Source organism: Colobus angolensis, unplaced genomic scaffold (genome assembly GCF_000951035.1).
Source record: "Colobus angolensis palliatus isolate OR3802 unplaced genomic scaffold, Cang.pa_1.0 Scaffold148, whole genome shotgun sequence".
Classification (NCBI taxonomy): domain Eukaryota; kingdom Metazoa; phylum Chordata; class Mammalia; order Primates; family Cercopithecidae; genus Colobus; species Colobus angolensis.
In genome coordinates this window covers 1035695-1063231 of record NW_012114577.1, presented here as the reverse complement: position 1 = coordinate 1063231, position 27537 = coordinate 1035695, and the positions used below count along the sequence as shown (strand labels likewise).

Genomic DNA, 27537 nt, shown 5'->3' with positions numbered 1-27537 from the left:
CCGAGATCTCACCATTGCACTCCAGCCTGGGTGACAGAGCGAGACTCCATCTTAAAAAAAAAGAAAAAGGAAAAGAAAGAAGACTGGAAAGAATACAAATTTAAAAAGTTGGAAAAATAAAAACAAATAGGAAAATAGTAGACTCTCACAACAAAAGAGAGGCGTTTTATAAATTTTCTAGCCGATATGACATAGGACATATTATTTTAATGCAAAGCAGATGAAGAACTACCCTACCAGTCTAAACTACGCCCATTAACCTTTAATCATTTGGATCCCTTAATCCTCTAATCATTGGATCATTAACATTCAAATATCCTGGAAGATTGGCTTATCTGTATTTTAAGAGGAAGTCAGACCTGTATTTTACGTCAGTTCTTTGACCATTCGTTGGAGCTCCGGTTTTCAGCCTCTTTCTGGGCTACCTTGTAGCAATTTGAGGGTCAGTCATCCGTTTCTGCTTGGTTTCAAAGATCCAGGAGAAGCTTAGTGTTGTTCAAGATGCAGATGGACCCATCACAGCAGTTTAATACAACCTCCATCCCGGAGTCTTCACAAATGCTGACCGAAGAAAATTCTCGGGACGATTCAGGGGCCTCTGAAATCTGTTCCGAGATGTTGATAAAGAACGTTAGTAACTTGACTATCAACGCTAGTAACGAACCCCCTTCCCCTCTACCAGAAGATTCACGCCATCGAGTGATAGATGGAATTGCTGCAAGAGCAACAATCCTCAGGGAAATCAGAGATGACTTGCTTTACAGGAGGAGTAGAGTAAGAACATTGCTGTCTGTGCAGAGAGAAAGGATGGCAAGATTCAGATACATGTTACTCGGCAGAGTTCGTACGCATGAAAGAATGTTAACAAACACTGGGCTTAAGGGAGTTAAGAAGGAATGAAGACCGTTCAAATGTCCCTGCAGTTTCTGCGTGTCTCACGGATGGGATCCTTCTGAGAATGCTAGAATAGGGAATTATGACACCAAGCCACTTCAGCCATAAAACTTGTTCTTGCACCTTTTCCTTCTTGCTGGTAATTTTATATAGCAGGTTGTGAAAGCTACACTATGCTGGTATAGACTATACACCAATAATATTAATGAGTTCTAGGATGTATTTTTCTTCTTGTATCTTTTTCTTCCTACTATGATACTAGTAATTTGTAAGGGATGTGTGTCATTTGAATGTATTTGAATAACTTTAGCTCTACTGTTTGATTTGACCCAAAGACAATGTAAGTATTCCCATGTGTCTTAGAAGCCCAAAGTCAGTGAGATGAAACCCAGCATCAAGAAACTGAAGCAAAGTTACTTGTGGATAAAGAAAGCATTAGGTAGTTTGGCTATAGCATAATAACTAGATTCTCTGGCTTTCAAAAATTTGGATTGTAATCACAGCAAACTTATTTTTACAGTTTTCAGTACAAAAAGGTGTTTATATAGAAACAATAAAGTTGACATTTGAGTACCTTTTAAAAAAAAGAAAATAGTAGACTTTCACTCAGTCATATAAATAACCACATTACATGTAAATGGATTAATTGCTATAATTAAAAATTGGAGATCATCAGACTAGATAAAAAAGCAAGTCCTAACTACATGCTGTTTACAAGAGATGTTTTAACTATAAAGATCTGGACAGTCTTAGGAACCCTCACACCTATTTTGCTTTGTGCTATTTAAAAATGAAAAGATAGAAAATTATATTCCTTACAAACACTAACTATAGGAAACCTGGATTAGCTTTATTAATATCAGACTTCAAGATGAGGTGTATCACCACATTAAAGAAGGATATTTCATAATAATTGAAGAGTTAATTCATCAAGAAGACATAACAGTCCTAAATGTGCATATACCTAGTAATAGAACTACAAGAAGCAAAAACTGACTGAATTAAAAGTAAAAACAGAAAAATCTACAACTATCGTTGAACACATCAACACTATACCTTCAGTAAATGACAGAAAATGCACACAAAAATATTAGCATCTAGAATGTTTGAATGATACTGTCAATCATTTGAAGCTAATTGACATTTATGGAACATTTCACGTAGCAACAGCAGAATACAGATATTTTCAAGAGCACTTGAAACATTCACCTAAATAGGCCATGTGCTAAGCCATCAAATAACACTCAATAAATTTCAAGAGATGGAAATAATAAGTGTTCATTCTCCAGTAACACTGGAATTAAACTTGAAACTTACAAAAATTTACATCATAAAAATTCCCCAATATTTGGAAAATAAGCAACACACTTCTAAACTCATGAGTCAAAAAAGAAATAACTAAGTGAATCACAAAGTGACTGAATTGAATGAAAACAAAACACAGCATATAAAAAACGCGTGGGATGTAGCTAAAGCAATGCATAGAGAGAAATGTACAGCTGTAAACATTTATATTAGCAAAGAAGAAAGGTTTCAAATCAAGATGTGAGCCAGGGTTTGACAAACTAGGGTTCATGAGCTTACAATGGCTTTTACATTTTTAAAAGAAGAGGGGAAGGGGAAGAGAAAGAGAAGCAGGAGGAGGAAGAGAGGCAGCTGCAACGGAGACCATATGTGGCCCACAAAGCTTAAAATATTTACTCTCTGGCCCTTTACAGAAAAAAGTTAGTGACCCCTGACGTAAGTTTTTACCTAGTACTAGAAAAAACTAATGATGGTAAATCCAAAGCAAGTAAAAGGAAGAAAATTTTAAAGATAAGAGTTGGATGTCTATGGTTTCTCTAGAAAATAGAGAAACAATAGAGGAAAATTAATGAAACTAAATGATGCTTCTTTGGAAAAATCAAGGATGCCAACTTTCACCACTTCTACTCAGCAGCATTCAAGAGATCGTAGCCTGTGCAATAAGGTGCCAAGAAAGATAATAAAGTCAAAACGATTTTTTAAACTTCTAGAAATCATTGCCTACATTCACTGTCTCTGCTTCTTCCCCTCCCGTTATTTCTTGAATTCACTCTCATGAGACTACCCCTCCCCCACCATTCCCCCACAACCTGTCTTGCAAAGATCACCGTACACCTCCATACTGCCAAATCTAACAGTTAATTCTTCATGTAATTTGACCTGTAAGCATCATTTGATGGAACTGATGTTCCCTCTTCCTTTAAACTCTTTTTTCACTTGTCTTTTGGGACTTCCTGGTTTTCTTTCTAACTCACTTGCCGTTTCTGTTCTATCACTTTATTGGAATCTCTTCACCTGTCCAACCTTTAAATGTTGGAATGCTTAGAGTTTACTTCTCAGACCTCTTTTCCATGCTCTCTGTATACTTTCTTGCTAGCATATAGGTGCTTTGAAATAGCCCCTACATGCCAATAATTCTCCTAGATTTTATAAATCTCTAGCCAGGACTTGTCCCCTGAGCTCCAGATTCCTTAATCCAGCTGCCTCCTTGACATCTCCATTTTGATATATTAGGCACTTAAAACTTAATATATGTAAATGTAAATCCCTGGTCTTCCCTTCATTCTACCCAAAGGCTGGTCCTCCTGCAATCTTCCTCTCCTCTGTAAATAGTAATTTCATTCTTCATCCTGCTCAGGACAGAAACCTGAGCATCATTCTTTTCTCATCTTTTCAATATCCCACGTCTAAACTCGTCAACAAATCTCATCAGACTGCTTTCAGATATATCCAGAATCTAATCATTTCTCACCACTTCCTCCAACCATCCAGGACCAAGTCATCATTCTCTCCCATCTGGGTTGACTAACAGCTTCACAATTGATGCCCTGGCTCCCACTCTTGTTCCCTTGACAGTCCTTTCTCTGGGCAGCAAGCCAGAGTGGTCCTCCTAAGACATAAGTCAGACTACATATCTTTTAAGCTAAAGCCATCCAACTGTTCCTCTAACTCATTCTAAGTAGGATCTGCCCCTAGCTATCTCTCTGCTTCATTTACTGCTTTCCCACTTGTGCCCTCTACTATAGACTTTCTTGCTGCTCTGGAACATATAATAAGTATGATCCCAACCCAAGGCCTTGGACATGGTCTTCTGTCTGCCTGGAAAACCCTTCTCTCAGTTATCTGCGCTGAGTTCCCCCCAACCTCCTTCAGGTCTCTACTGAGACATCCCAGGGAGGCCTTCTCTGAGCCCCTATTTAAAATAGTTATTCCCACCCTGTCATTCCAGTCCTTTTTTTGCTTTATTATTTTTTTGCCTGTCTTCTTTAACTTAAACTGATAAGCTATACAAGGACAGGGATTTTATACATTTTTTTCATTGCTGTATTCACAGTGCATTGGGTACACTCAATATTTGGTGAATAAATTATTCACTAGCTCATCAATTTGTTTATTTATTTGTTTGTGTGTTTACTGAATTTCTACCTGCCAGGCATTCCCCTTAGGGAGCTCACAATCTAGTAAAAATAATAGGAACAACTACCATTTTTGTGTGGTGACTAATCACTTTGCTTATGCCATTTGATTTCATCCTTACAATAGCCTATTTTACAGATGAGGAAACAAGCTTGCACCGGTTAAATGAATGGACTAAAGTCAAGTAGCTAGTATGTACTACCTTTTTCAAAACCTGTTTGTCGACTACTGCCTCCCACTGAAATGATGTTCTTCTGTGTTGACATTTAGCTCATAGCTCCATAAAAATTTTTAAATGGTTTAAATATATTTTCTACAAAGACTCAGAATGAATGTGCGTGAATAAGAGAGTTCATGATTATGAGAATTACGACTTCTTTGGGGGACTTATTTGAGAATACACAAATTTCCTGATTCCTCGACTCCCTTCAGCCTCTTCCCCTCTGATGAAGCCATGGGGAAATCCATTGAAGGGAACATTCTAGCATGCCTTCTCATCAAACTTCCTTCACGTTTGTGCTCGGCCAGGAACCTACTGCCAGCAGAGGGAGGTGGAAGCCATCATGGAGGGCGATGAGGAGGACAGAGGCTGCTGCTGCTGCAAACCAGGCCACTTGCCCCACCTGCTGTCCTGCAATGCTGCCTTTCACCTCCGCTGGCTCACCTGGGAAATCACGCGGACGCAGTACATCCTGGAGGGCTACAGCATCCTGGACAACAACGCGGCCACCATGCTGCAGGTGTTTGACCTCCGAAGGATCCTCATCCGCTACTACATCAAGGTATTGCTCTGTTTCCCAAACACCTGTCTAAGGCAGAAATGCTAGGATGGCACAGGAAGCTCCGAAAAAGCTCTGTCGAAAGTCTACATTTTGAGCCTGTCATCCTCAGCTTCCGAATTGGAAGCCCAGCCATCTGGGGAACTGTCACTTTTGGAAAAGTCCTAGAGGGCTTTGCTTTATTAACCTGAGATTTGTGCCCTGGTCATATCCTAAGCTTAGGCACCAATAGGCAGTTCGTTTTCTTATCTAGGTTTTCTTTGTCTCTTCTACCACAGCCTGGTTTCCTTGTCTTGATGATGAGGACAAATTTAAATATCCTAGAAATATTACTAAGCCTCCATGTTTGAGTTATAAGGGTCAGATTAGATGCTCTGCACAGGGTCCACTTTAGAACCAGAATTATATTTTAAGTTCATACGGAGAACTCAAAAAGTAGCTAAACCATCCAGTCAGAATTGACTGTGACAGCCTTTCCTCCTAACTCACATGGAGAATAATAACGTATGTTTTCAGTTGCTCAGTGCCTGCCTCTGCCCAATCTGTGTTCAGCCTCAGAAATCATGGCAGTTTGGAGTAAGTCTCCTGGAAAACAAGTGTGGGGCCTGCCTGAGGATGTGTAGTGTTCATCGGGGCTGAGGTGTTTTCTGAAGGGGAAGGGGCAGGCGAGGGCCGTGTGGCGGAGGAGATCTTTGCTGTGGGTCCTGTGCTGGAGGTTTGGGGGGACTTGGCATGGTGGAGGTCCTGGATGACCCACAGGTATGCGTCACATCTTAATGCTGTTCAAAAAGAGGAAGCTCATCCATCGGAGACCACAAAGGTCCCTGCCAGCGTGCTGAGACAGGTGGTCCAGCAGAAATGAGGAAACACAGAATGAAAAGATAACATGGCACCTAAAGTTTTAACCAGCTAACAAACAAAGGGCATTGAGAAATTTGGAATAAATTCAGGCATGGTGGCTCACGCCTGTAATCCCAGAGCTTTGGGAGGCCAAGACAGCAGGATTGTTTGAGCCCAGGAGTTCAAGACCAGCCTAGGCAACATAACAAGACCCCATCTCTACAAAAAACAAAATGAAAAATTAGCTACATATGGGGTGCACACCTGTAGTCCCAGCTTCTCAGGAGACTGAGGCAGGAGAATTGCCTGAGTCTAGGAGTTTGAGGCTGCAGTGGGCTGTGATTGCACCACTGCACTCCAGCCTGGGTAATGGGGATTCCCAAAATCCACAATAGCTGCTGAAGCTACGTGGAAACAAAAGATAGTCAGGGGATAAATAACTCTTAGATCTCATCCCCCTAGGTGATTGCTACACAAAATGTTTGCAAAACCCTTTTCTGTGGCAGCATATTTACAACAGATTTAGCCGTTTGTGCTTGCCATCTTTGTGTGTGCTAGAGGTGCAAAACATTATATTCAAATGTCATACAAAACTATACATGTTTCGTCCAACCTAATGTAAATGGAGGAAGATATGGGAAGCATACCAGGGAGTTATGGCCTATCTTCTATTTCTAAACTCTAGGCAAACTCAATATACCAGTTGTGTTAGATTTGGCAGTGAGCCATGAAATAAGAGTGGCATGCATGTTAGAAGCTTATTTCTCTTGGACTTTGATGATGGTTGATCATCAACCATCTTCCAAAATTTGAGTTCCACAATTTAAGTTACAGGCTTTAAGGGATAGAGTAAAGGACACAGAAAATGAAGACCAAGGGCACGCACCAGCTGTCTGTTAAAGAGGTTCTAGGAAGCTGCCCAGTATCCTCCCCACTGTATCCCGTCAGCCAGAACATTGTCACATACCACCCAGAAGAGGGTCTGGCAAGTGTACTTCGGGTGGCCATGAGCCCAGAATGAAATTGTATGTTCACGGAAGAAGGAGAAAGCAGATGATAAATGGGAACTAGCCATCTCTGTTTTCTCCCTCAACAAGGAAAGTGTCGCTTGAGTATTTCCTTTCGTTTTCAGGAGGCAGGACGGGGTGGTTGCATGAACAGCTAGATCCAGGGACTGACTAAACAAGAGGACTCACAGGCCAGTGAAGCAAGTGGCCGGAAGGGGGCAGCAAGGACTAACAGTGTAGGTCTGGCCAGGCCGTGTAGATAAGCCCTGGAGTTGATATCTTCCTGTTGCCTCAAGAATTAGACTAGACTCTTTATCTGCTACCCTGAGACCTCCACTGTTGCTACTGGCTGTGTTTCCCACCCCTCTTCCCCCATCTCTCACTGTTTTGTGTACACACTGTGCACACACTACCTGTGCTCCCTGCCCCACATGCTTGCACACTGCTCACTCCTCCTGTAGGGACCCTCCTCTCCCTCCCACATGCCCGCACCTTCTCCTCCAACCTCAGTTCCGACAGCTCTTCCTCACCAGCTGGCTGCCCAGTGCTTTCCTGCCCTTCAGGGCTATGGCCGACATTCACCTCCCCTTCCTCTGCAAACCTTTCCTGCTTCACTTTATGGGAATTCCCTAAACAGAGAAGCCACACCTGAGTCCTCTTTGGGTCCTCAGAGCTCTGCTTGATGACCTGTATATTGCATGGCCCAATTTGTTTTTCTGTACTAAGTGAACAAAGGTTCCAGGGAACATAGATTTGGAGTCTGGGCCATACAGTCTGGACAGAAGAGATCCTAATTCAGGCAAGGGTCTGGTGGCTTGCTACAGGCACGGGTGGTGGGAACGGGGTTCAATATTGAGCCACATCCCTGTCTTTCCATGAGCCAGACATGTGGACAGGCCCGACCCATCACCATGGGGCCAGCAGATCACCATGAGTGGGAGAGAAGGGAGGAGCAGTGAGAGTGAGATGTCCTCTCTGGGTCCATCCTCCCTGGACTAACCCTGTTGGTTTTTACAGAGGCCTTGGGGGTTCCATGACTGGACCAGCTTTTTGATGCCTTCTTTCCTTGGACGGCTAGTTGATACTCACCTTTCTTTTTCCTAACTGCTGGAAATGCGCCTCCCAGTCCCCTAGATGATTTCTAAGATGACAGTTTGCCATTGGACAAATCCAGGATCATGTGCAAAGGGAAGGGGGCTCAGGAGGGCCCCCCAGAACCTGCTGGGTAATAGCTGGCTTGTGGGGAAACAATGCCTTCCACTCTGTTTTTTAAGAAAGGAGAGTGAAGGCAAAATGGGAGTTGCAGGTAGGCTAGGAGAGACAGGCAGTGCACAGGTGTGCTACCTATCATGGCACCTCTCACAAGCCAGAGCCAGGGCAAACCTGGAATAGACTCCCCTCCTCCCCCGTGAGGTAGATAATTACACATCCCCATGTCCTACTCACACATTCAAATTTCATAGGCCTGGGCTGCGACCCAAGGACCTTTTTTTTTGAGACGGAGCCTCACTCTATTGCCCAGATTGGAGTACAATGGCGTGATCTCGGCTCACTGCAACCTCCATCTCCTGGGACACAAGGACTTATATTGTTTAATAAGTTTCCTTAGTGATTTGATATACAACGAGGCTTTGGAGCTACTACAGACATCATTGTGCCCCACAGAAACAAGAATTTTCTTAACTCCCAAGTCAGCACTCAGGATGGGGCTGAGATTTTTGGGCAGATGGGGCCTCATGATGCCCTCATGTTTAATTCACTTTGGTACTGCCAGGCCTATCCTGCGAGGTTGCCTCCAAATACAGGACTCAGTGCTTCCCTGCCATGCAGCAAGGGGTGGCTCCGAACCTGCACTCATTCCCCGCTGCAGCTAGTTAAGGGAAATTTCAGGAGGGCTAACTGCCTATTAGAACAGAAGAAACAGCATTTTGGGGTTAAAAAAATTATTTTCTTCTTTGGTATGGCTGCTAGATGAACAAAGTTGCCTTTGTAGCTCTGAATTACTTAAAGTTTCAAGAGTTTGATTTCATTCTCTTTATTATTTTCTTACTGGAAAGGCAAATTAAAAGGAAGAAAAATTTGAAATAATTCCTTTACTACAAAAGGATTTTTTAAAAGTATCCTAATAAACTGGGTCAGTTCCCCCACCCTCTGTGAATATATTTGAAATCATTTCCTTCCTGGCGACTTGAGGTTTTCCCTCGTGCCTCCTCCATCTCTCTTCAATTTATTAGTGTTTAAAACCCTCTTAGCAGTCAAGGAATCTGCCGCTTTCTGTGTGGGCCTGGCTCTCCTGCTGCCATTGTTTCCGGGCAGCTCTTTTAGAAAGGAGACCTGCTTATCACTGGCCTTGCAGAATGAGGCGCGAACAGCCCGACAGGTTGGTTTGCCTGCCAGACCCCCCTTCCTGGAATGAGTTGTCTGAAAGAATATGCCGATCTACAATTAAAATGAGGAACCAGGAGAATCCCTGCTGGAGGAGCCAGATATCATGAATTTATTCAGGAGGGGTCCTGCTTTCAGCACAGCCTAGGTTTACCGCATCAATTGTCACTGCCCCAACTTATCAGTTTTACTTAGTGTTGTATCCACTTCATCCTGACAGATTCTGAAAGATTTTACAGTGTTCATTGACTATGTCTCCATGACAGAAGTTCTGCCTAAATTAAATGGAGATAGGGTGTGACTTGCAAGCATTTGGGGTGGTTCTGTTTTCTCCCGGTGAGAAGTGTCGGTGCTGTGATTTAGAAAGCTGAGCATCAAGCTGGGTTCTGTTCTGAAGTCAGCACTGCAGGGTTTTGCCAGACAGGAGAGGAGGAAGTGTTAACCTCTGGAATTCAAAGTCCTCATTAACTATTCTGACTTCATCGGTTGTGGGGTTAATTCCTCCCTAGCAATGAATGAAAACATACACTTTTGTCTTTCAGTCTTTGTTTGTTATTCCTATCCGGTATGTGATTAGGCCATATTGGGGAAAAACTAGACCAGATGTTCACTAGAGCTAGATATTTAGAGAAACCAAATTTCTTTCTTCCCTTTGTAATGCTCAGCTGAGAAGCGGTGCTCGTGGACATGGGCATCGTTACTCTCTTTTGCTTGCAACTTTGGGCCGACGACTTAAACTGTCTTTAAATGATCCAGCCAGCAAGGAGACAAGAGAAAACCCTCCAGATTCAAAGTTTCTATTTGTGAATATCAGATGTGCACTCTGGTGACCACCACAGACACAACGGGTCTCCTGTCCCCTAATGCCATCCCCGTTCCCTCGCCCCTCTGCCTCAACCTCTCCTGGGCTGCTGCTACTGCCGCCACTGCCTGCCTCCCCTCTGAGTCCCACGCTCATCCTGCTTGCTGGGGAGGTAAGTCACGGATGTCAAAGACATGACTGTTTTTCCACCTATACACATATCAACGGGCCAGGCCATGTGCTAAGTTCCTCATATACATTGTCTCATTCTAAACCTCAGAACAGCCATGCAACGTGGGCACCATTAGCATGTCTTTCTTTCCCACCTCTGCCTTCAGCTTCCTTGACCTCTTTCTCCATCACTCCCTCTCTTCCTTCCTCCTCATGTCGAAGGCCTCCCTGAGGCCGGGATGGTTATCGCGGGGTGTTACAGAGGATGGGAGAACAGGCACGCCACTGAATTCTAGTTATTGTCGGCAGATTTCATTTTTCCACTTCCTCATTTTTGGGACAGGTAGACTGTGGAGTGTAATAGAAGATGTGCCCAAAAGAAGGAAGAGCATAAGCCATGAACCGCAGATGAACCTCCCCAAAGTCCAGGCTGTCCTTAGTCCTCACAGCAGAGAGCCTAAGTCATGCGTTTGCTGTTGTTTAGTGGAAATCAAAGACTGTCTCTTCACCTGCTGAAGTCCTAAAAAAAATCCTTGAAACCAGATACCCAAGCAACCTGAGGCCTTGAGCTCTGGGTTTTATTTCCCAGCCAGATGGAGGGAAGAGCCAGAGAGGGAGGGTGGGGGCTCCCCTAGAAAAGGGTTTCTCAGCCCACTCCACTTACAGGTGTCAGTCACTGAAGACTTTGTTTCCATCCACCCAATATTCGTTTTCTGCTTTCTCATTTAAAAAGAATATGTTTTTATAAACATAGAAGAGCGTCAATTAAGCGTTTCTTTCTAACAGGAGCACACATCCCTGCCTCCTTGCATCAAACACTGTGAGCCCTCCAGCCCCTCATGATTTCACGATGAGATGTGCAGCGTCGTTCCAGGGGTGCCCCTCAGCCTCAATAGCCCCAAGCACCACCTGCATTTTTCTGTTACAATGGAACGGCGGTGCGTGCTGGCAGGGACTCCGCAGCAGCACACCCTGAGCTTGGATCCGGGTGTGGATTTTCATTTCCTCTGTCCCATTTCTATTTCTTGAGGCCAGGTGCTAGCCTTTTTGATGGAGGAATTTATTCAAAAACTACAAAATGGCTTTCCACAAACCTGTTACTCAGAATAATCAAGCCCAAGGGAAGCATTTTCCCCAAGTGGGACTCGTAAGTACAGTGTCTGATGAAGAAGGAAACATGGGTTACTTGTGAACATATCACAGATGTCCACTGTCTAGGCGCTCAGGATTAAGCATGTGAAGGTGACAACAATTTCACATCGTCAACACTTTCCATAAGAACTGTGTTGTTTTGACTGGGCACAGTGGATCACACCTGTAATCCTCGCACTTTGGGAGGTTCAGGCAGGGGTTCAAGACCAGACTGGGCAACAAGACCCTGTCTCTACAAAAATAAAAACTAAAATATTAGCCAGACATGGTGGCTTGTACCTGTAGCCCTAGTTACTCTAGAGGCTGAGGCAGGAGGATCGCTTGAGCCCAGGAGTTCAAGGCTTCAGTGAGCCATGACTGTGCCACTGCACTTCAGCCTGGACATCAGAGAGAGACAGTGCTATCTCAAAAAACAAACAAACAAACAGAAAACCCTGTTGTTTTAGTTCATTAAATACTCTTTGGTTAGGGCTCTGGAGGAAGGTCTACCCCAATCTCTTTAAGCTGAATCAGCCTAGTCTAGGACCCACCAAAGCCTACAGCAACCCCAGCAAGTGGTTCTTCTGTGTACTTCTCTCAGAAGGGGTGTGGCTGACTGTCATTCTTCCTCATCACAGAAATTCTGTTCCGTTACATTCTGTTAGCATTACGTTCTTCTCACTTTCCTCTTCCCTAAGATAACCCTTAAGAGAGGACATTTTAGAAATGTCTCAAATGGGTTCTGTGCATTACACCCAGCGGAAAATACAAATGATACCACGTGTAGGGATTTCATGTCTCTTACTTTCCTGAGGTTGATTTACTTTCTAAGATTAAATTAACAAATAAAATCTTCCTGGCTTTAGAATAGCTGTAAGGGCTCAAAACCTTGCTTTTTCTCTGCAGAGTATAATATACTATATGGTAACGTCTCCCAAACTCCTCTCCTGGATCAAAAATGAGTCACTTCTGAAGTCCCTGCAACCCTTTGCCAAGTGGCATTACATTGAGCGTGACCTTGCAATGTTCAACATTAACATTGATGATGACTACGTCCCGTGTCTCCAGGGGATCACACGAGCTAGCTTCTGCAACGTTTACCTAGAATGGATTCAACACTGCGCACGGAAAACACAAGAGGTAGGTCAGGGAGGTGGGGACTGAGGCATGGACTGTAAGTTTAATAAATAAAGAACAGTGTAATGTCTATTCTTTCTTATATTCTATGGTACACTTTTAACATAGAGGATAGAAAAAAAGCACTATTTGGATAGATGTTTATTGAAGGTAAGCAAAATTAAATAGGAGAATCAATATACCATGTCTCCAACGAAGAACACTTGAAGGTATAGATCCCTTTATGCAGTGCTCAGGGCCAGCGAAGTTTTAAGCCTCTATTATAACTTTTAAACATTTGAAGCTTCTTTGTTTAAAATTACGTTTTGGGATTTCCCTGCCAAGTCTATCTGTGCTGAAATCGGGGGGATTTACTGAACGTATTGAATCATGGACATGAAAATTCTATTTAGCAATCAGATGGTCCAACTTCTGTCATCATTATTTTGTGTGTCTATGCTGTTATTGCTTATGTGCTGTGAACACTTCTGGAAGTGAAGCCTGCCTCTTAGAAATATAATCAAGAATTATGACAGTTTACAAAAAGAGGAGAAGGGGACAGGGGAGGAGGAGAAGAGGGAGGGAGCAAATGCAGGGAGCGGGTTTACTTTCCTTCTTAGGATTTGAAAAGCTGAGTCCACGGGTTGTTGTTGGAAAACGGGGGTACGAGTTAGAAACAACTTCCTCAGCAGCTGATGCAGTATGTGGCATGTGCTAGAGAGAGTAAACCAAACCACGACATTAGCCAAGTTCTGTGAATTTCTTATGGGTGATTAAAAACAGGTGAGAGAAGAAGCAGGTGGCAGAACCTGCTTTCTTCAGACCAACCACGAAGAAGGTGTGATAATAATCTTAACTCATGCCAGGCCTCTTTAAGCAGTTGAGATATTCAAAGAATTGATTGATGTTATCGGCTATAGCTCCATGGTGGCTCTGTCCATTCCTCAGATGGTTCATGAAATTATTTTATTTTCCTTGCAAAAGATATTTTGACTTTAAATTTCCCCTGCATCTCCCACTCTCCCCCCTTTTTTTTCTTTTAAGCTGACTTTGGACATTTTTTTTTAAAAGACAGTCTCACTCTCCCTAGGCTGGAGTGCAGCAGAACGATCATAGCTTATTGCAGCCTCAGACTCCTGGGATCAAGTGATCCTCTTGTGTTAACCTCCGTAGTAGCTGGGACTAGAAGCACATGCCACCGTGCCTGGCTAATTTATTATTTTTATATATTTATTTTTTGAGATGGAGTCTTGCTCTGTTGCTCAGGCTAGAGTGCAGTGGCGCAATCTCGGCTCACTGCAGCCTCTGCCCCACCGTGTTCCAGTGACTCTCCTGCCTCAGCCTCCTGGGTAGCTGGGATTACAGGTGCACACCAACATGCCTGGCTAATTTTTGTATTTGTAGTAGAGGCAGGGTTTGGTTATGTTGGCCAGGCTGGTCTCGAACTCCTGACCTCAGGTGATCTGCCCACCTCAGCCTCCCAAAGTGCTGGGATTACAGGCATGAGCCACTGCACCTGGCCACCTGGCTAATGTTTAAAAAATGTTTTATGGAGATGGGGTTTTGCTATGTTGCCCAAGATGGTCTTGAACTGCTGGGCTCAAATGATCCTCCCACCTTGGCTTCCCAAAGTGCTGGGATTGCAGGTATGAGCCACCATGCCCAAGCTGAAAGATGCCTTTAATTTGGTTGTTGATTGTGGACTTACAGTCAAGCAGTCAACCCACAGGGCTCCTTGTTAGAGAACAGAGGACTCTCCTTCACACTGGATCCAAGTTCTTCTTCTCTCCCTGCTCAACCATGCCTCTTCTTTGCATTGGAGAGTGTTAAGGTGGGCACCCATTTGACTGTAATCACTGCCCATCTTTATGACCGGAAGTGCCATATTTCAAATCCCAGAAAAGCAGGTCATCGGCCCATGTTGTAGGTCCTTTTCTCTCCTAAAATAACTTTTCCACTTTTATTTATTTATTTATTTTTTTCATGTCCAACCACAGCAGAAACTGCTTCAGGAAGCTGCGCATTCCCTGTCTGTGAGGTCATCTTAGAGGGGACTAGATGACCACGTGGCTGACTTACAAAGCCACTGTCACTCTACATTTATGAGTCTGTGTTGGTACATATTGGAACCTGTGTGAAAGCTGAGTTAACTTCTTGCTCTTTCAGCCTTCAAAGACCCTGGACAGTGACGAGGACTCTCCCTTGGTGACCCTGTCCTTCGCCCTGTGCACCCTGGGGAGGAGAGCTCTGGGAACGGCTGCTCACAATATGGCCATGAGGTACCTGTGGGGAGAAGTTGGACTCTCTTAGGTACAGGCACCCACTTTTACATGTTTGACAGATTTTGTCAATAATTTTCTTTATTTTGAAGCTGGACTTATTATACTATTTTCAGATAGTTCTTTTCATAATAAATTATGTTGAGACTGCAAGAACATTTTTTTGATCACTGCTCTTTTGGAGTATTTGATTTGGAAATATCATTCACATGGAAGAGTCAAGACCCAGGGATTCTGGGTATAGGACCTTCTGTGTTACAGAGGTCCTTGCAGATTTGCTGGGAAGATTCAATGAAATCATGCCTATGAAGTGCCTAGCCCGGTACCTAACAGACTTGGTGCTCAATCAGTGTTAGTTCCCTTTCCCCTAATTGTCTTCATAAAAGAAAATCCTCACATGTGCGCTCTAGTCCAGACCCTACTTCACCCCATCTCCTTGGGGCGCTGTTGAATTGGATGCTCCTTCTGTTTTTCAAACCATTTCTCTACTGGGTCTCTCCCCTCAGTGGGCAAATAGCTCATGTCTGTCTTTTTTAAAGAACAAAAACAAAATCAAACTTTGCTGGCTCTCTGGCACCCTGTGTCACTCAGGTGGTGTTGTCCACCAAAGAAACAGTACTCATGCCAAACTGCTCTTAAAATTTCATCAATCAGCTTCAAATCACCCAAATCAGCCGCCATTGCACAGATGTCCCCTTTTTCAGCACTATGGGCCGTGGTGCTGAACTCTGCCTGCCCACAAAGTGGAATCATCTTGATGAGTGGTTCTCAACCCCATGTGCACATTAAAATCTCCTGTCAGGCTTTTAAATATCCTGATTCCCAGGATATTTAATCAATTCTAACAGCACGTCTGTGGGTGGGACCACAAATTCCAAGTTTCGAAAGCTCCCAGGTGATGTCAGTGGGCAGCCAAGCTTGAGAACACAAACCTAGGGAGCTTAGAGAAGAAAGGGTGCCTCTACTTAGCCTCTGCCCCATCCCCGGGATGTTTTCTACTTGGACTTGCTTCATTGTGTCTATATTATATTGTTGATGGTGCTCTGCAAAAGGGGTTCTTTTGATATTGACTTGAGTGAGTTTTGTGTCATTAGGTGGGATTATAAGCTTGTTAAGGGCAAAACCCACCTGTCTATTTGTTTAGCAACCTTCACAGTTCTGGGTTGTCAGGTAACCAAGCCCAGGGAGACTTGTTGACTATGTTTCCAAATGTCCTTCTTGAAAGGGGCAGCTGTGAGTCTACACTGGTGGCAAGTTGTTGGGAGGTATCATCAAGTGAGAATTGTCAGTTGATAAAGGGTAAAGTGTTGTGGCTGGCAGTGCTTTCCATTTCCCTCTGGAGGCAGTAGCCTGAAGTCACCAAGAGAGACAGGTAAGAACCGAGGGTAGTTAGAATTTCTGATATCAACTACTCTTTCATCTCCCATATCTCAGAATTTCATGATCCTTTTTACAGGTGAGAAATGCCAAAAGTCTGACCCTTAAAGTCTCATGTTAATGCCTATTTTAGGCCAATCTCCTGGGGAGGAGCTGGCTGGCCTCTAGTCTCTCCCTGTCCTCTTACCTGACTCAGTCCCACACTGGACTCAGGGCATTCTCTTTGTGGCCATCTGGGACTAAGCTTGATGATTGCTGCAGGTCTAGCAGACGACTCCTCTGTGGGCTTCATAAAACATTATGATGTAGCCCCCAAGATCAGGCTCCTTATTAAATTGTAAGCAGAGAACAGTGTTTGAGAAGGGCTTCATAGGATCTTGCACTTAAAATCACAAAATGACTCTTGAGATATTCGTAGCACCTGGGAAGATGATTTCAAAAAGCTCCTTTGTTGGATCAATTTGAAATGTCTTATAAACTTCAAGTTGCAAATATTATTTCATATCTAAGACATTTTCAAAGGCTTTTTCAGTCTTGTTCTTTGTGTAACTTGTTCAGATATTCCTGATCCAGGCGTTTCTTGTTTGGTCCACTTTATTTCTTTTTCTTTAATTAAACGCCACACTTACCAGCTGCTTTTTTAAACTTTGTTTTGATGGGACTTCCTTTGTTTCAGATAGTTTCTCATACTCGATGTCAACTCTACTTGCTGCAGACATGGTGATGAGGTAACTCTGGGGAGAATCCTCTCAGTATTCTAGGGAAACACTAGGTTATTTGGGTCTGGTTCACTTCACTGAGTTCACTTCACTGGTTCACTTTCACATAGAAAGATCCTCCAAGACACTTTCCTTTCAGTTTTGTTGCTTACAAAAGGCAACTTCTTTTACATCCCACCCTAAGCCCATGGTCTGCAGTCATGAAGTTCTGACCTGGTTGGATATGCCTGGGGATCGGGGTGGAGGATGCAATGGGAGGGGAGGTTGGAGCCTGGCAGGGCCCCACCGCTTTTCAACCGACAGCTGGGATTTCTATTTAATCTGCTAGGGTGCCATAAATAGTTTGACTTGAAAAAAATAGTCTCCAGAGCTCAAATTTTACGGGTAATTTTTATAGATACTGTTTAGGGAAAAACTCTCAAACCATGTTTTTCCTCTCTTCTCACACAAAAACAACAACAATCATCAACACAGAAGACTTCTGTGGCCCCAAAATATATAGGATTACTCCCTGCAAGCAAGCAGCTCTGCACACTAGCTGGGTGTCCTCCAGTTCACTTCTGACACTGACCAGAGCTGGTGTCAGATCCCACAGGTTGAAGGTTGAGGCCCACAAGTCTAGGCCGCCCAAACTTCTGACCGACTGGCTTCTACTTGAGGGGGTCCCACAATTCCCTCTTTGGGGTCAATTAATTTGCTAGAGCAGCTCACAGAATCCAGGGAAACAAATTTACTGGTTTATTATGAAGGATATTTTAAAGGATACAAATAAACAGCCAGATGAAGAGATGCATAGGGCCAGGTCTGGAAGGGTCTTGAGCACAGGAGCTTCCATCCCTGTGAAGCTGGGGTGCGCCACTCTCCAGGCAGGTGGATGAATTCTTCTTCACCTTCCTATCTACCTGCACGTGTTCACTCTCTAGAAGCTCCTGGAACTGTGCGTCCTTTGGGCCTGTGATGGAGCATCATTGGTTGTCCATGACTGAAACTTGGACAGCTGTGCAGAAATATGATTGGGCACCAAGGGCTTTACCTAAACCCAGCAAGGCCGGCTGCTCAGATTCTTCTTGGCCTCTCTGTGCAGCATTCTTTTCTCCAGAATATGGGACAGTGCCTTTTCTGGAATGAGGGTCTTATGACCCACTGTCAGATTCGAGTCTTGCCTTGGCCAGGTAAAAGGAGAACAGGAGGTCACAGAGAGAGATTCTGTTTCATGAGGCCTGCTTCTAAGGCTGGAAGTGCCCCCGCATTATAACAAAGGACTATAACAAGAGTTGTGGGAGTTATAAGCCTGGAAATGTGGATGAAAACCTATCTATCTATCAAATCATAATATCATAAATAATAATCAAATAATAAAAATTTAATATATTTAATATTTAAATAAAATAAAATCATTATGTATATGTACAATCATAATATCATAAATATACTCAAATTGCTTTGCTTTCCAAAAAAGCTGTTCCAACGTGCACTTTTTTTTTTTTTTTTTTTGAGACGGAGTCTCACTCTGTCGCCTAGGCTGGAGTGCAGTGGCCAGATCTCAGCTCACTGCAAGCTCCGCCTCCCGGGTTCACGCCATTTTCCTGCCTCAGCCTCCAGAGTAGCTGGGACTACAGGCGCCCGCCACCTCGCCCGGCTAGTTTTTTGTATTTTTTGGTAGAGACGGGGTTTCACCATGTTAGCCAGGATGGTCTCGATCTGCTGACCTCGTGATCCGCCCATCTCGGCCTCCCAGAGTGCTGGGATCACAGGCTTGAGCCACCGCGCCCGGCCCCAACGTGCACTTTTAACAATAGTGTTTTGCCATGTGCTCACTAATGCTGGGCGTTCCATTGCTTCGGATTTTTCTAGTCTCTAGGTAAATGTGTGCAATGGTGCCAAACCCCATTTTCAATGCTAAAATATTAGACTCATTCCCATTCATGTCCAGATTATGCTGTGATAGGCAGATTAATGGCCTCCAAGGATGCCCATGTCCTAATCTCTGAAACCTGTGAGTAGGGATAAAAAATGATATCTTGTTCTTAACTGAACTTACATTTCTATTAACAGTGAGGAATAAGAATCTTTCCTCATGTTTATTGGTCATTTATATTTGGTATCTCATCATTAATTAATTAGTAAAAATTATCACTGACTTGAAGTACCACTTTTGCTAGATACTACATCCCCGTACATAAATGGAGTACTTCTGGGTTTGCTTCTGCTAAAGTGCTCAATTTGTCCATTCTTACAATGATGCCATACTGTTTGGTTTACTGGAGTGATACATTGTTCTGACATCTGATAAGCCAAGTCCTCCTGTCTTTACTTTCTTCTTGTCTTTTATAGTTTTCTGTTGGCATGCTAGTCTTGCTCATTTTCTCTTCAAGGTAAAGTTTTAGAATTTCCATTGGAATTTTGATGGAGATTGTATTTAATACACAGATTAATTTGAGAAAACAAAATGAGCATTATTTAATAATATGGTGTATCTTTCTGATTGCTCAGTTTTAAAACTCCTTTGGTAAAATTTTATCATTTTTGGAGATTTGTAATTTATTTTTTTGTTGTTGTTTTTATTTTATTTTATTTATTTTCTTTTTTTATTATTATTGTTATACTTTAAGTTCTAGGGTACATGTGCATAACGTGCAGGTTTGTTACATATGTATACTTGTGCCATGTTGGTGTGCTGCACCCATCAACTCGTCAGCACCCATCAACTCGTCATTTACATCAGGTATAACTCCCAGTGCAATCCCTCCCCCCTCCCCCCTCCCCATGATAGGCCCCGGTGTGTGATGTTCCCCTTCCCGAGTCCAAGTGATCTCACTATGAGTGAGAACATGCGGTGTTTGGTTTTCTGTTCTTGTGATAGTTTGCTAAGAATGATGGTTTCCAGCTGCATCCATGTCCCTACAAAGGGGTTGTTTCTAAGTATTTTACAGTTTTATTGTGATTGTGAGAGAAGAACCATTTCTTCTCTCACATTTTTCAATTGGTTACTTCTAGTGTCCAGGAAGTTATTTTTTAAGATTTATCCCATTCTGAGCACTTCTACTGAACTCTGTTATTAACATAATAATATTTCAATTAATTATCTGATTTTCTGGTGGAAAGAAAAACATATCTAAAAATGGTGACAGTTTGACTCTTTTTCTTTTCAAGGTTTATAACTCCATTCTTTTTCTTAGTGGACTGGCTGAGGCCCCCAGCACCACTTTGCAGTTCGGCATCTGATGCTGCACTGCTGCTATAACAAGTTACAACACACTTGGTGACTTAAAGCAGTATACATTCAGTATATTTCAGTCTCAGAGGTCAGGGGTCCTAAATGGATTTCAGCAGACTATAGTCATGGTGTCTTCAAGACTGTGGAGCTTCCATCCCCTCCAGAAGGAGGCTCTGAGGGGAAAATCCGTTCCTTTTCTAGAGGCTGCTTACATCCCTGTGGCCCCTTTCATCTTCAAAGCCAGCAGTGTTGCATCCTGAAATCTCTCTGACTTGAACACAGGGTTCTGCCTTCCTCGTTCACTTCCTTATGATTACATTGGACCCACCCAGATACTCTCCTCATTTTAAGATCCTCAATTTAATCACATCTACAGAATTCCTTTTGCCTTGTAAGGTAACCTACTCACAGGTTTCAGGGATTAGGACATGGGCATCCTTGGGGGCCATTATTCTGCCTACCACAGCATCCTTGGCCTAATCCAGACATTAATGGGAATGAACCTAATATTTGCGCATTGAAAATGGGGTTTGGCACCACTGCACACATTTACCTGTGTAACAAACCTGCTCATCCTGCACATATACCATGGAACTTAAAATTAAAATTAATTTTTAAAATGGGGTTTGGTTTAGGTTTCTATGAAACTACTGTTATGAAGGCAGGGAGTTTCTTTCTTTTCCTAGCTTGCTAAAGCTTTATCAAGAAAGGATGTTGAAGCCGAGCGTGGTGGCTCACGCCTGTAATCCCAGCACTTTGGGATACTGAGGCAGGCGGATCACCTGAGGTCGGGAGTTCAAGACCAGCCTGACCAACATGGTGAAACCCTGTCTCTACTAAAAATGCAAAAAATAGCCATGCCTGGTGGCCGGTGCCTGTAGTCCCAGCTACATGGGAGGCTGAGGCAGGAGAATTGCTTGAACCTGGGAGGTGGAGGTTGCAGTGAGCCAAGATCATGCCACTGCATTCCAGCCTGGGCGACAGAGTGAGACTCTGTCTCAAGAAAAAAAAAAAGGATGTTGAATTTGTATAGTGTTGGGGGCCATAATTCAGATGATATTATTCTTCTCCTTTAATCTATTAATGTTGTGTTACATTAGTAGATTTCCTCATGTTGAAACACCCTTACAATTCCAAGATAAACTCTACTTGGTCATATTACTGTTTTTATACAATGATGGATTCAATGTGCTAATCTTTTTTTTTTGTTTGTTTGAGATGGAGTCTTTCTCTGTCACCCACGTTGGAGTGCAGTGGTGTAATCTCCACTCACTGCAAGCTCCGCCTCCCGAATTCACGCGATTCTCCTGCCTCAGCCTCCCATGTAGCTGGGACTACAGGCGCCCACCACCGCACCCGACTAATTTTTGTATTTTTAGCAGAGACAGGGTTTCACCGTGTTAGCCAGGATGGTCTCAAACTCCTGACCTGGTGATTTGCCCGTCTCGGCCTCCAAAAGTGCTGGGATTACAGGCGTGAGCCACCGCACCCAGCCTCAATGTGCTAATCTTTTACTTAGTATGATTATATTCAAGTGCAAAGTAAGAATGGCTCATAATTGTGTGTGTTTGCATAGTGCTCTATGGTTGAATAATTTTTAAATGGGGAGTGTGTCCTTAGGTGTACTGTAGGAGACGCAACAAGTCATTTTTACATAGTTAGTGCTAAAGGACATCAGGTGATGGTGAACGCTGGCTCCCCAGGTAGGTCTTAAAGATATGCTTCACTTGACGGATTTGTTGGGGGAAATGTCTTGACTTTACAAAAGTGACATAGATTTGATGGATAGTCCTGAAGAAAGGAAAATATATGCATGCAAAATTAGGGAAGACGAGTAAATTTAAAATCATCTTAAATGAGATGCCAAATACAAGTGAGCAACAGACTACCTTTATCTAAATTGTCTTCACATAAAATGTTGATATGTTATGGAGATGGAATGGGTTCATATGGTTGTGACAAGAAAACACTTACATTTTTTAGATTTAAGGTTTGAGACATACCTTCTTGGAAAACTGTGTCTCCGGCTGAAGAAAGCCATCCAGATATAATGAGGTGTTTTAGTAGGAAGTCAAAATAGTTTCAGTGACCACAGAGGCTATGAGATGGTTGGATTACTGTCTTCAAATACATGAAAGGCGATGAGGCAGACTCTAGCTGATGCTCCATCTATAGAGGTTAGGAGAAGATGGCTGCATTTTACAGAAGCAACAGGTTTGTTTGCAAAAGAAAATTTACTGACTCAGAGTAGAGTAAGCTTCTAAGAGGATAGAAAATTTAAGGCACATTTGATCTTGAAAAGTGATAGGGAAACAAGCCAAACCGAAGTGTGCTCTGCCAACCCCTGGCATGCTGCCTTGTGGCAGGAGGTCACTGTTGTGGTCTGAGGTCACTTCATCTACCATCTACATACTCCTCCCACTCACAGCGTGTTGAGGAAATATTCTCTTCAGAAATCTAGGACACCATCTCAACTTCTCCTCCTGAACTTCCACTGGAGATGAGGCCTCACACTGGGGCCAGCTGTCATGTCACAGCAGATCATCTTGTAAAGGAAATTAAGGTCCATTTGCCAGACTGAGGAAACTCAGAAATCAGAATCTAATAAACAGGATGCAAGATCTGACCTAGGAGATTAAAATCATGTTATCAGCTAAAATCACAATCTTGGAACTTGAAAAAAATATCTAAGTTTAAAGCATAGGGGAAAAAAAATGATAGCCTACAAAGGAGCAGAAGTTTCTGGAACCTTAAATTCTAATGCAGTGTGGCAAGGCCCCTCCCACCCCGGCCTGGCGTATGGGCTTTCCTCCAGGTTCCAGCTCCCTGCTTCTCTGAAATGTCTTGGCGTCTTTAGGAGACCACGGGTTCTCTGGTCCCGTGACTCCAAACCTCAGAATCACCGAGGGAGCCTGATCAGAACACAGACCCCAAACTCCATCGCAAACCAGTGGCATGGACTCTCTAGATCTTGAGTTTGGAAGTCTGTGATTTTGAACAAGCTGCCGAGTGATTGATTCTTCTATAGCCAGCCCAGCCCTGGTCATCAGGCCGGGCTTATGCAGGATTTTGCACCAGACAGTAGTAGTTGATCCGCTTGATGTGGAGCCTCCGAGCAGAGAACTATTGCTGCCAAAACATCATGAGGTGAAACATACTTTCAAAATATATTTTTAATTAAAATTTGCATTTTAGTTATTTCTCTTTTGTTAATTATTATTTCACACTTACGATTTATTTGAAGCAATATCACCAATATCACTGAAATCCTTTAGCCAACATAATTTATTTTCAGTGATTATATGAGATTTTGCAATTCAAACGTGCTTAGTTTGAAGCCACGGTGGCCTGGATATTGACTAGTGAAATATACTAGTTCAGGGGTGAAAATAACAATAACAGTATCAGTGAACACTTACAGCGGTGCCCACTGGGTACTGGGCAGAGTGCTAATGCGAGTTAGGAGAGTTAATGCGTTTCGTCTTCTCTGAAAGCATGAGAGAGGATGCGATAGGTATTATTGGCTCGATTTCACAGCTGGGATATCTGAAGCACAGAGAAGTGATTTGTGCGGGTCTCACCACAGAGTCATGCCCAGACTCCAGAGTCCTCGCTCCTACTGGCCACACTGTCCCGCTGTCCACAACATCTCCCAGCAGTTAATCTCCATCCGCTCTGCAGGAACGCACCACACTCTCCCCAGCTCTGCATGGACACTTCCCTGGGGTGGCCCGGCTGCTCCAGGGCATCCACCTTCTCACCTACGCACGCTTCCTTGTGGACCTGGTCCTGTGCTGGGTTGTGATGCTGAGAGCTGCTGACGGCGCCTGCTGCGGGCATCATGGCTCTGATGTTCAGTGTGGCCTGAGCTCAGGGATGCTCCACCCCTGGGATGGCATCTTGCCCTTTCCTGCCAGCCCAGTGCCTTTGCCATAGGAGGTGCTGCCACTGTGCACCCTCCATACCCAGCTCACTTGGACACATCTACTGAGTCACTGAGGACACAGGCTTTGATCCCGTAGGACAAGGTGAACGCTGGACACTGGGGTGTATTTGGAATTGTCCCACCCCCTCACCAACAGGCACCCATTGTCTGCAGACCCCACTTGTGCACTGGGTCACCCATGGAAAGAAATTCCTAGCAAGACCCTCACCAAGTCTCTAACTATGCCTGGCAGTAATTGATCATACGAGTGAACACAGAAAGAAATTGATGATAATGAGGGCAAGAGACAAGCATCAGAGCCAAGATTTAAGCTTCAGTTTGGAGCTCCTGGCTCCCATCCCTCCAACCCTGTAGGCCCATATGCTGCCTCTCAGTGCAGCACCTGAACTTTAGAGGAAGTGAAGCACCTTGGAGCTATTTGGGGGACATCACGTGTTCTTTACCGAGTGTTTTTTCTGAATGTTCTTTACCAGGTAGGAGAGAGCTGGGATCCCAACCAGGGGTTGTCTTGATTTTAGAGCCAATGGAGTAACTTCCTGGATAAAGAGTTTATGAAAGCAGTATTAATACACTCTCAATTCAGGGTCTGTGCAGAGTATACACACCAATTAGGAGGATGAGATGGGGATGAGTTCAAGAACTATACTCACAGCACTTTCAGTGTTGTGGCTCAACTGAAGCCTTTAAAGGGATTAGTTCATTCTCACACAGCTCTGAGCAGGCCTTTAAGAAGATGACTCAGGGCCAGACGTGGTGGCTCACGCCTGTAATCTCAGCACTTTGGGAGGCCAAGGTGGGCAGATCACCTGAGGTCACGGGTTCAAGACCGGCCTGGCCAATGTGGTGGAACACTGTCTCTAATAAAAACACAAAAATTAGTTGAGGATGATGGCAGATGCCTGTAATCCCAGCTACTTGGGAGGCTGAGGTGCGAGAATCACTTGAACCTGGGAGGTGGAGGTTGCAGTGAGTTGAGATCACACCACAGCACTCCAGCCTGGGCAACAGAGAGAGACTCCGTCTCAAAAGAGTAAATTATAAAGAAGAAGATGACTCTAGTTACACATTATAAAACAACTCCATGTTTGCTAGAGAGGTAGGTGGCCTGGAAGCAGCTGTGTGTTTTCTTCTGTGCTTCCTCAGTGTGGCATAAAATACTGAGTATTTGTTCCAACCCATTTTACTCTCTCAACTTTTTCTGGCCTGTTTCTTCTCATATGGAAGGGCTATAATAATTACATCATACATCTGTGAGAATGAGAGGCGCCTATGGACTGGAAAGCACTTAGTAACCCACAAGTCACCATACAAATGGAGAGCGTTTCCTTCTGTTTCACTTTTAGTTACTCAGATATGGTGCTAGTCATCTAGAACACTGTGCTGTTTTTTTAGTGTGTGTGTGTGTTTTAAGAGACAGGACATCACTATGTTGCCCAAGCTGGAGTACAATGGCTACTCACAGGTGCCATCAGAATGCACTACATCTTTGAACTCCCCACATCAGCCTTCCACTTCGCTGAAACTACAGGCATGTGCCACTGTACTCGCCTTTGGATCGTTGTTTTTGTTTGGGGAACTAACAAGGAGAGTGTGGTCAGGAGCATGGGATTGACTGTGAAACCGGTGTGTGGTTGCTGGATTCCACAGAGAGGAATAAGGCACACATGAAGAGACCTTGCTGCAGTCCCCGAGGTGGAGATGCTACTGAGCCTGGGACAGTGACTTAGGTAGACGGGCACACACACTCTCTGAGTATCTCTGTAAACATGGGACACCCAGCCAGTAAATCACACTTAATTGTTTACATATGTTCTACAAGCGTTCCGTTTATGGCAGTGCGCGGCAGCAGAAGGCGCTTCACATTGCTAATCTGTAAATAACATAGTATGTACAGGCCTGTTTGGCAATTAACTAAAATGAACAAATCAGTCATTGTGCTGGAGATCCCCCTGTGAGTCCTGCAGAAACTATCCCCACATTAGAGCTGTTTCTCTCTGCATCCCAAGGTTCATTAAGACTTAAGATAAGGATCCCATTGTCCAATACTTGGAGACTTCTCCTCCACTGCTACTCTGTCTTTCTGAAAAAGCAGGGTTTCTCAGCAGCGGCACTATAGACATTTTGAGCTATGTGGTTCTTTGTGGTGGGGGCTGTCCTGGGCATCGTGGAAATGGCACCAGCCTCCAGCCAGAGAACAGCCATTTCCAGGAAAGTTGTAAACAACTGTGCTTTGCACTGAGGCTCCAGCCTCCCCTCTACACGCATAGCCACCAGCTATGTCACAGGAAGTGGGTGAGGAAGCAGAAGAACAGCAAGTGATGGATTCATTCTGCAATGAGTAGCGCAGTGTTACAGCCTACGCAATATACTCCAGCTTTTTCCAGTTAAAAAGGAAATGTACTCTAGTGTTAGCTCCTCATCATCATCTGAAAGCATGACATTTTTCTAGTGCTGTTTTTATTTATGACAGTATTTAGCACTTCCATGGTGCCATGGAAGCTAGTGCCAGCTTATCTCAGTGCCATCGTCTTTGGTCTTCTATGTGTGAACATGCTCCCCTAACACACGATTACACATGTGCCAGGTTTTTTCAGGGCCCTGCCTGCCCTCTCTGCCCCTGTGTAATCCCACACCACTGACTTCCCAGCTGACCGACTATGATAAGATGACCTGCTTCACTGACATCCTCCGCAGGGCTGGGAGTGGGGGCTGTTTTAGTCCCCAGGAAGGCCAACCTTGAATGACTCAGATGCAACACTATTTCCCAGTAATAAAAGCCCAGCTCCAGCTGTTGGCTTGAGGGTGGGAGCCTGTCATTTCTCAAAAGAGCTTTGAAAAGACATAGCCCTGTGAAGCTCCAACAGAAATGTGCTGCAGGTGTCCCACAGACCTCTGCTGCCGCCCACCCCGGCTTGGCTTGTCACAGCTCACCACCTTCCCCTCTTCATTCTCTCGGGGGAAAAACCCAGGTAATGAAACACCTTCCTTTTAGGATGCCTTGATCTCTAAGGTGCTGGGGATAATATCCCCAATCTAGTGGAATTCTAACTCAGACTTTGTTTTCTACATTGAGAATCATTTCAGTAATGGAACAGCAGGAAGCACCCCAATGTCTCATTTTCTCTGAAAATAGAAATGACAGGGAAAATATCCATTGTTGGTGGCCTTTGATGGAACTCAAGCCTCTTAGAAAGGCAGCCTCCACAGGCTGCCTTTCTTCTGCTGGTGAGTGAGCAGTTGATGGCTGCGGGGCACATGCAGCTGGGCAAACACTAGGCTGATGCCTGCGATTCCTGGCTCTTCTCTTTTGTGGATGTTGCTCTGGGTGTCTGGGTGTTAATCTTCCTTTTCCACTATCGCCATCTCTACATCTGGAGAAAGCTTTTTCTCTTATGCGTATGCAAGGCCATTCTGAGCAAGTATCATGCCCCTC

General features: G+C 43.9%; 1 protein-coding gene and 1 pseudogene across 1 annotated transcript in view; both read left to right on the top strand.

The window, feature by feature from the left end:
* PCNXL2 (pecanex-like 2 (Drosophila)) overlaps window positions 1-27537 on the top strand; it is a 320055-nt gene that overhangs the window by 257006 nt on the left and 35512 nt on the right. Inside the window, 4 exon segments of the mRNA XM_011935752.1 lie at window positions 4864-5117; window positions 12357-12590; window positions 14733-14861; window positions 23840-24053. Coding sequence (XP_011791142.1) covers window positions 4864-5117; window positions 12357-12590; window positions 14733-14861; window positions 23840-24053 — 831 coding nt within the window.
* Window positions 508-1002, top strand: LOC105507284 (annotated as a pseudogene).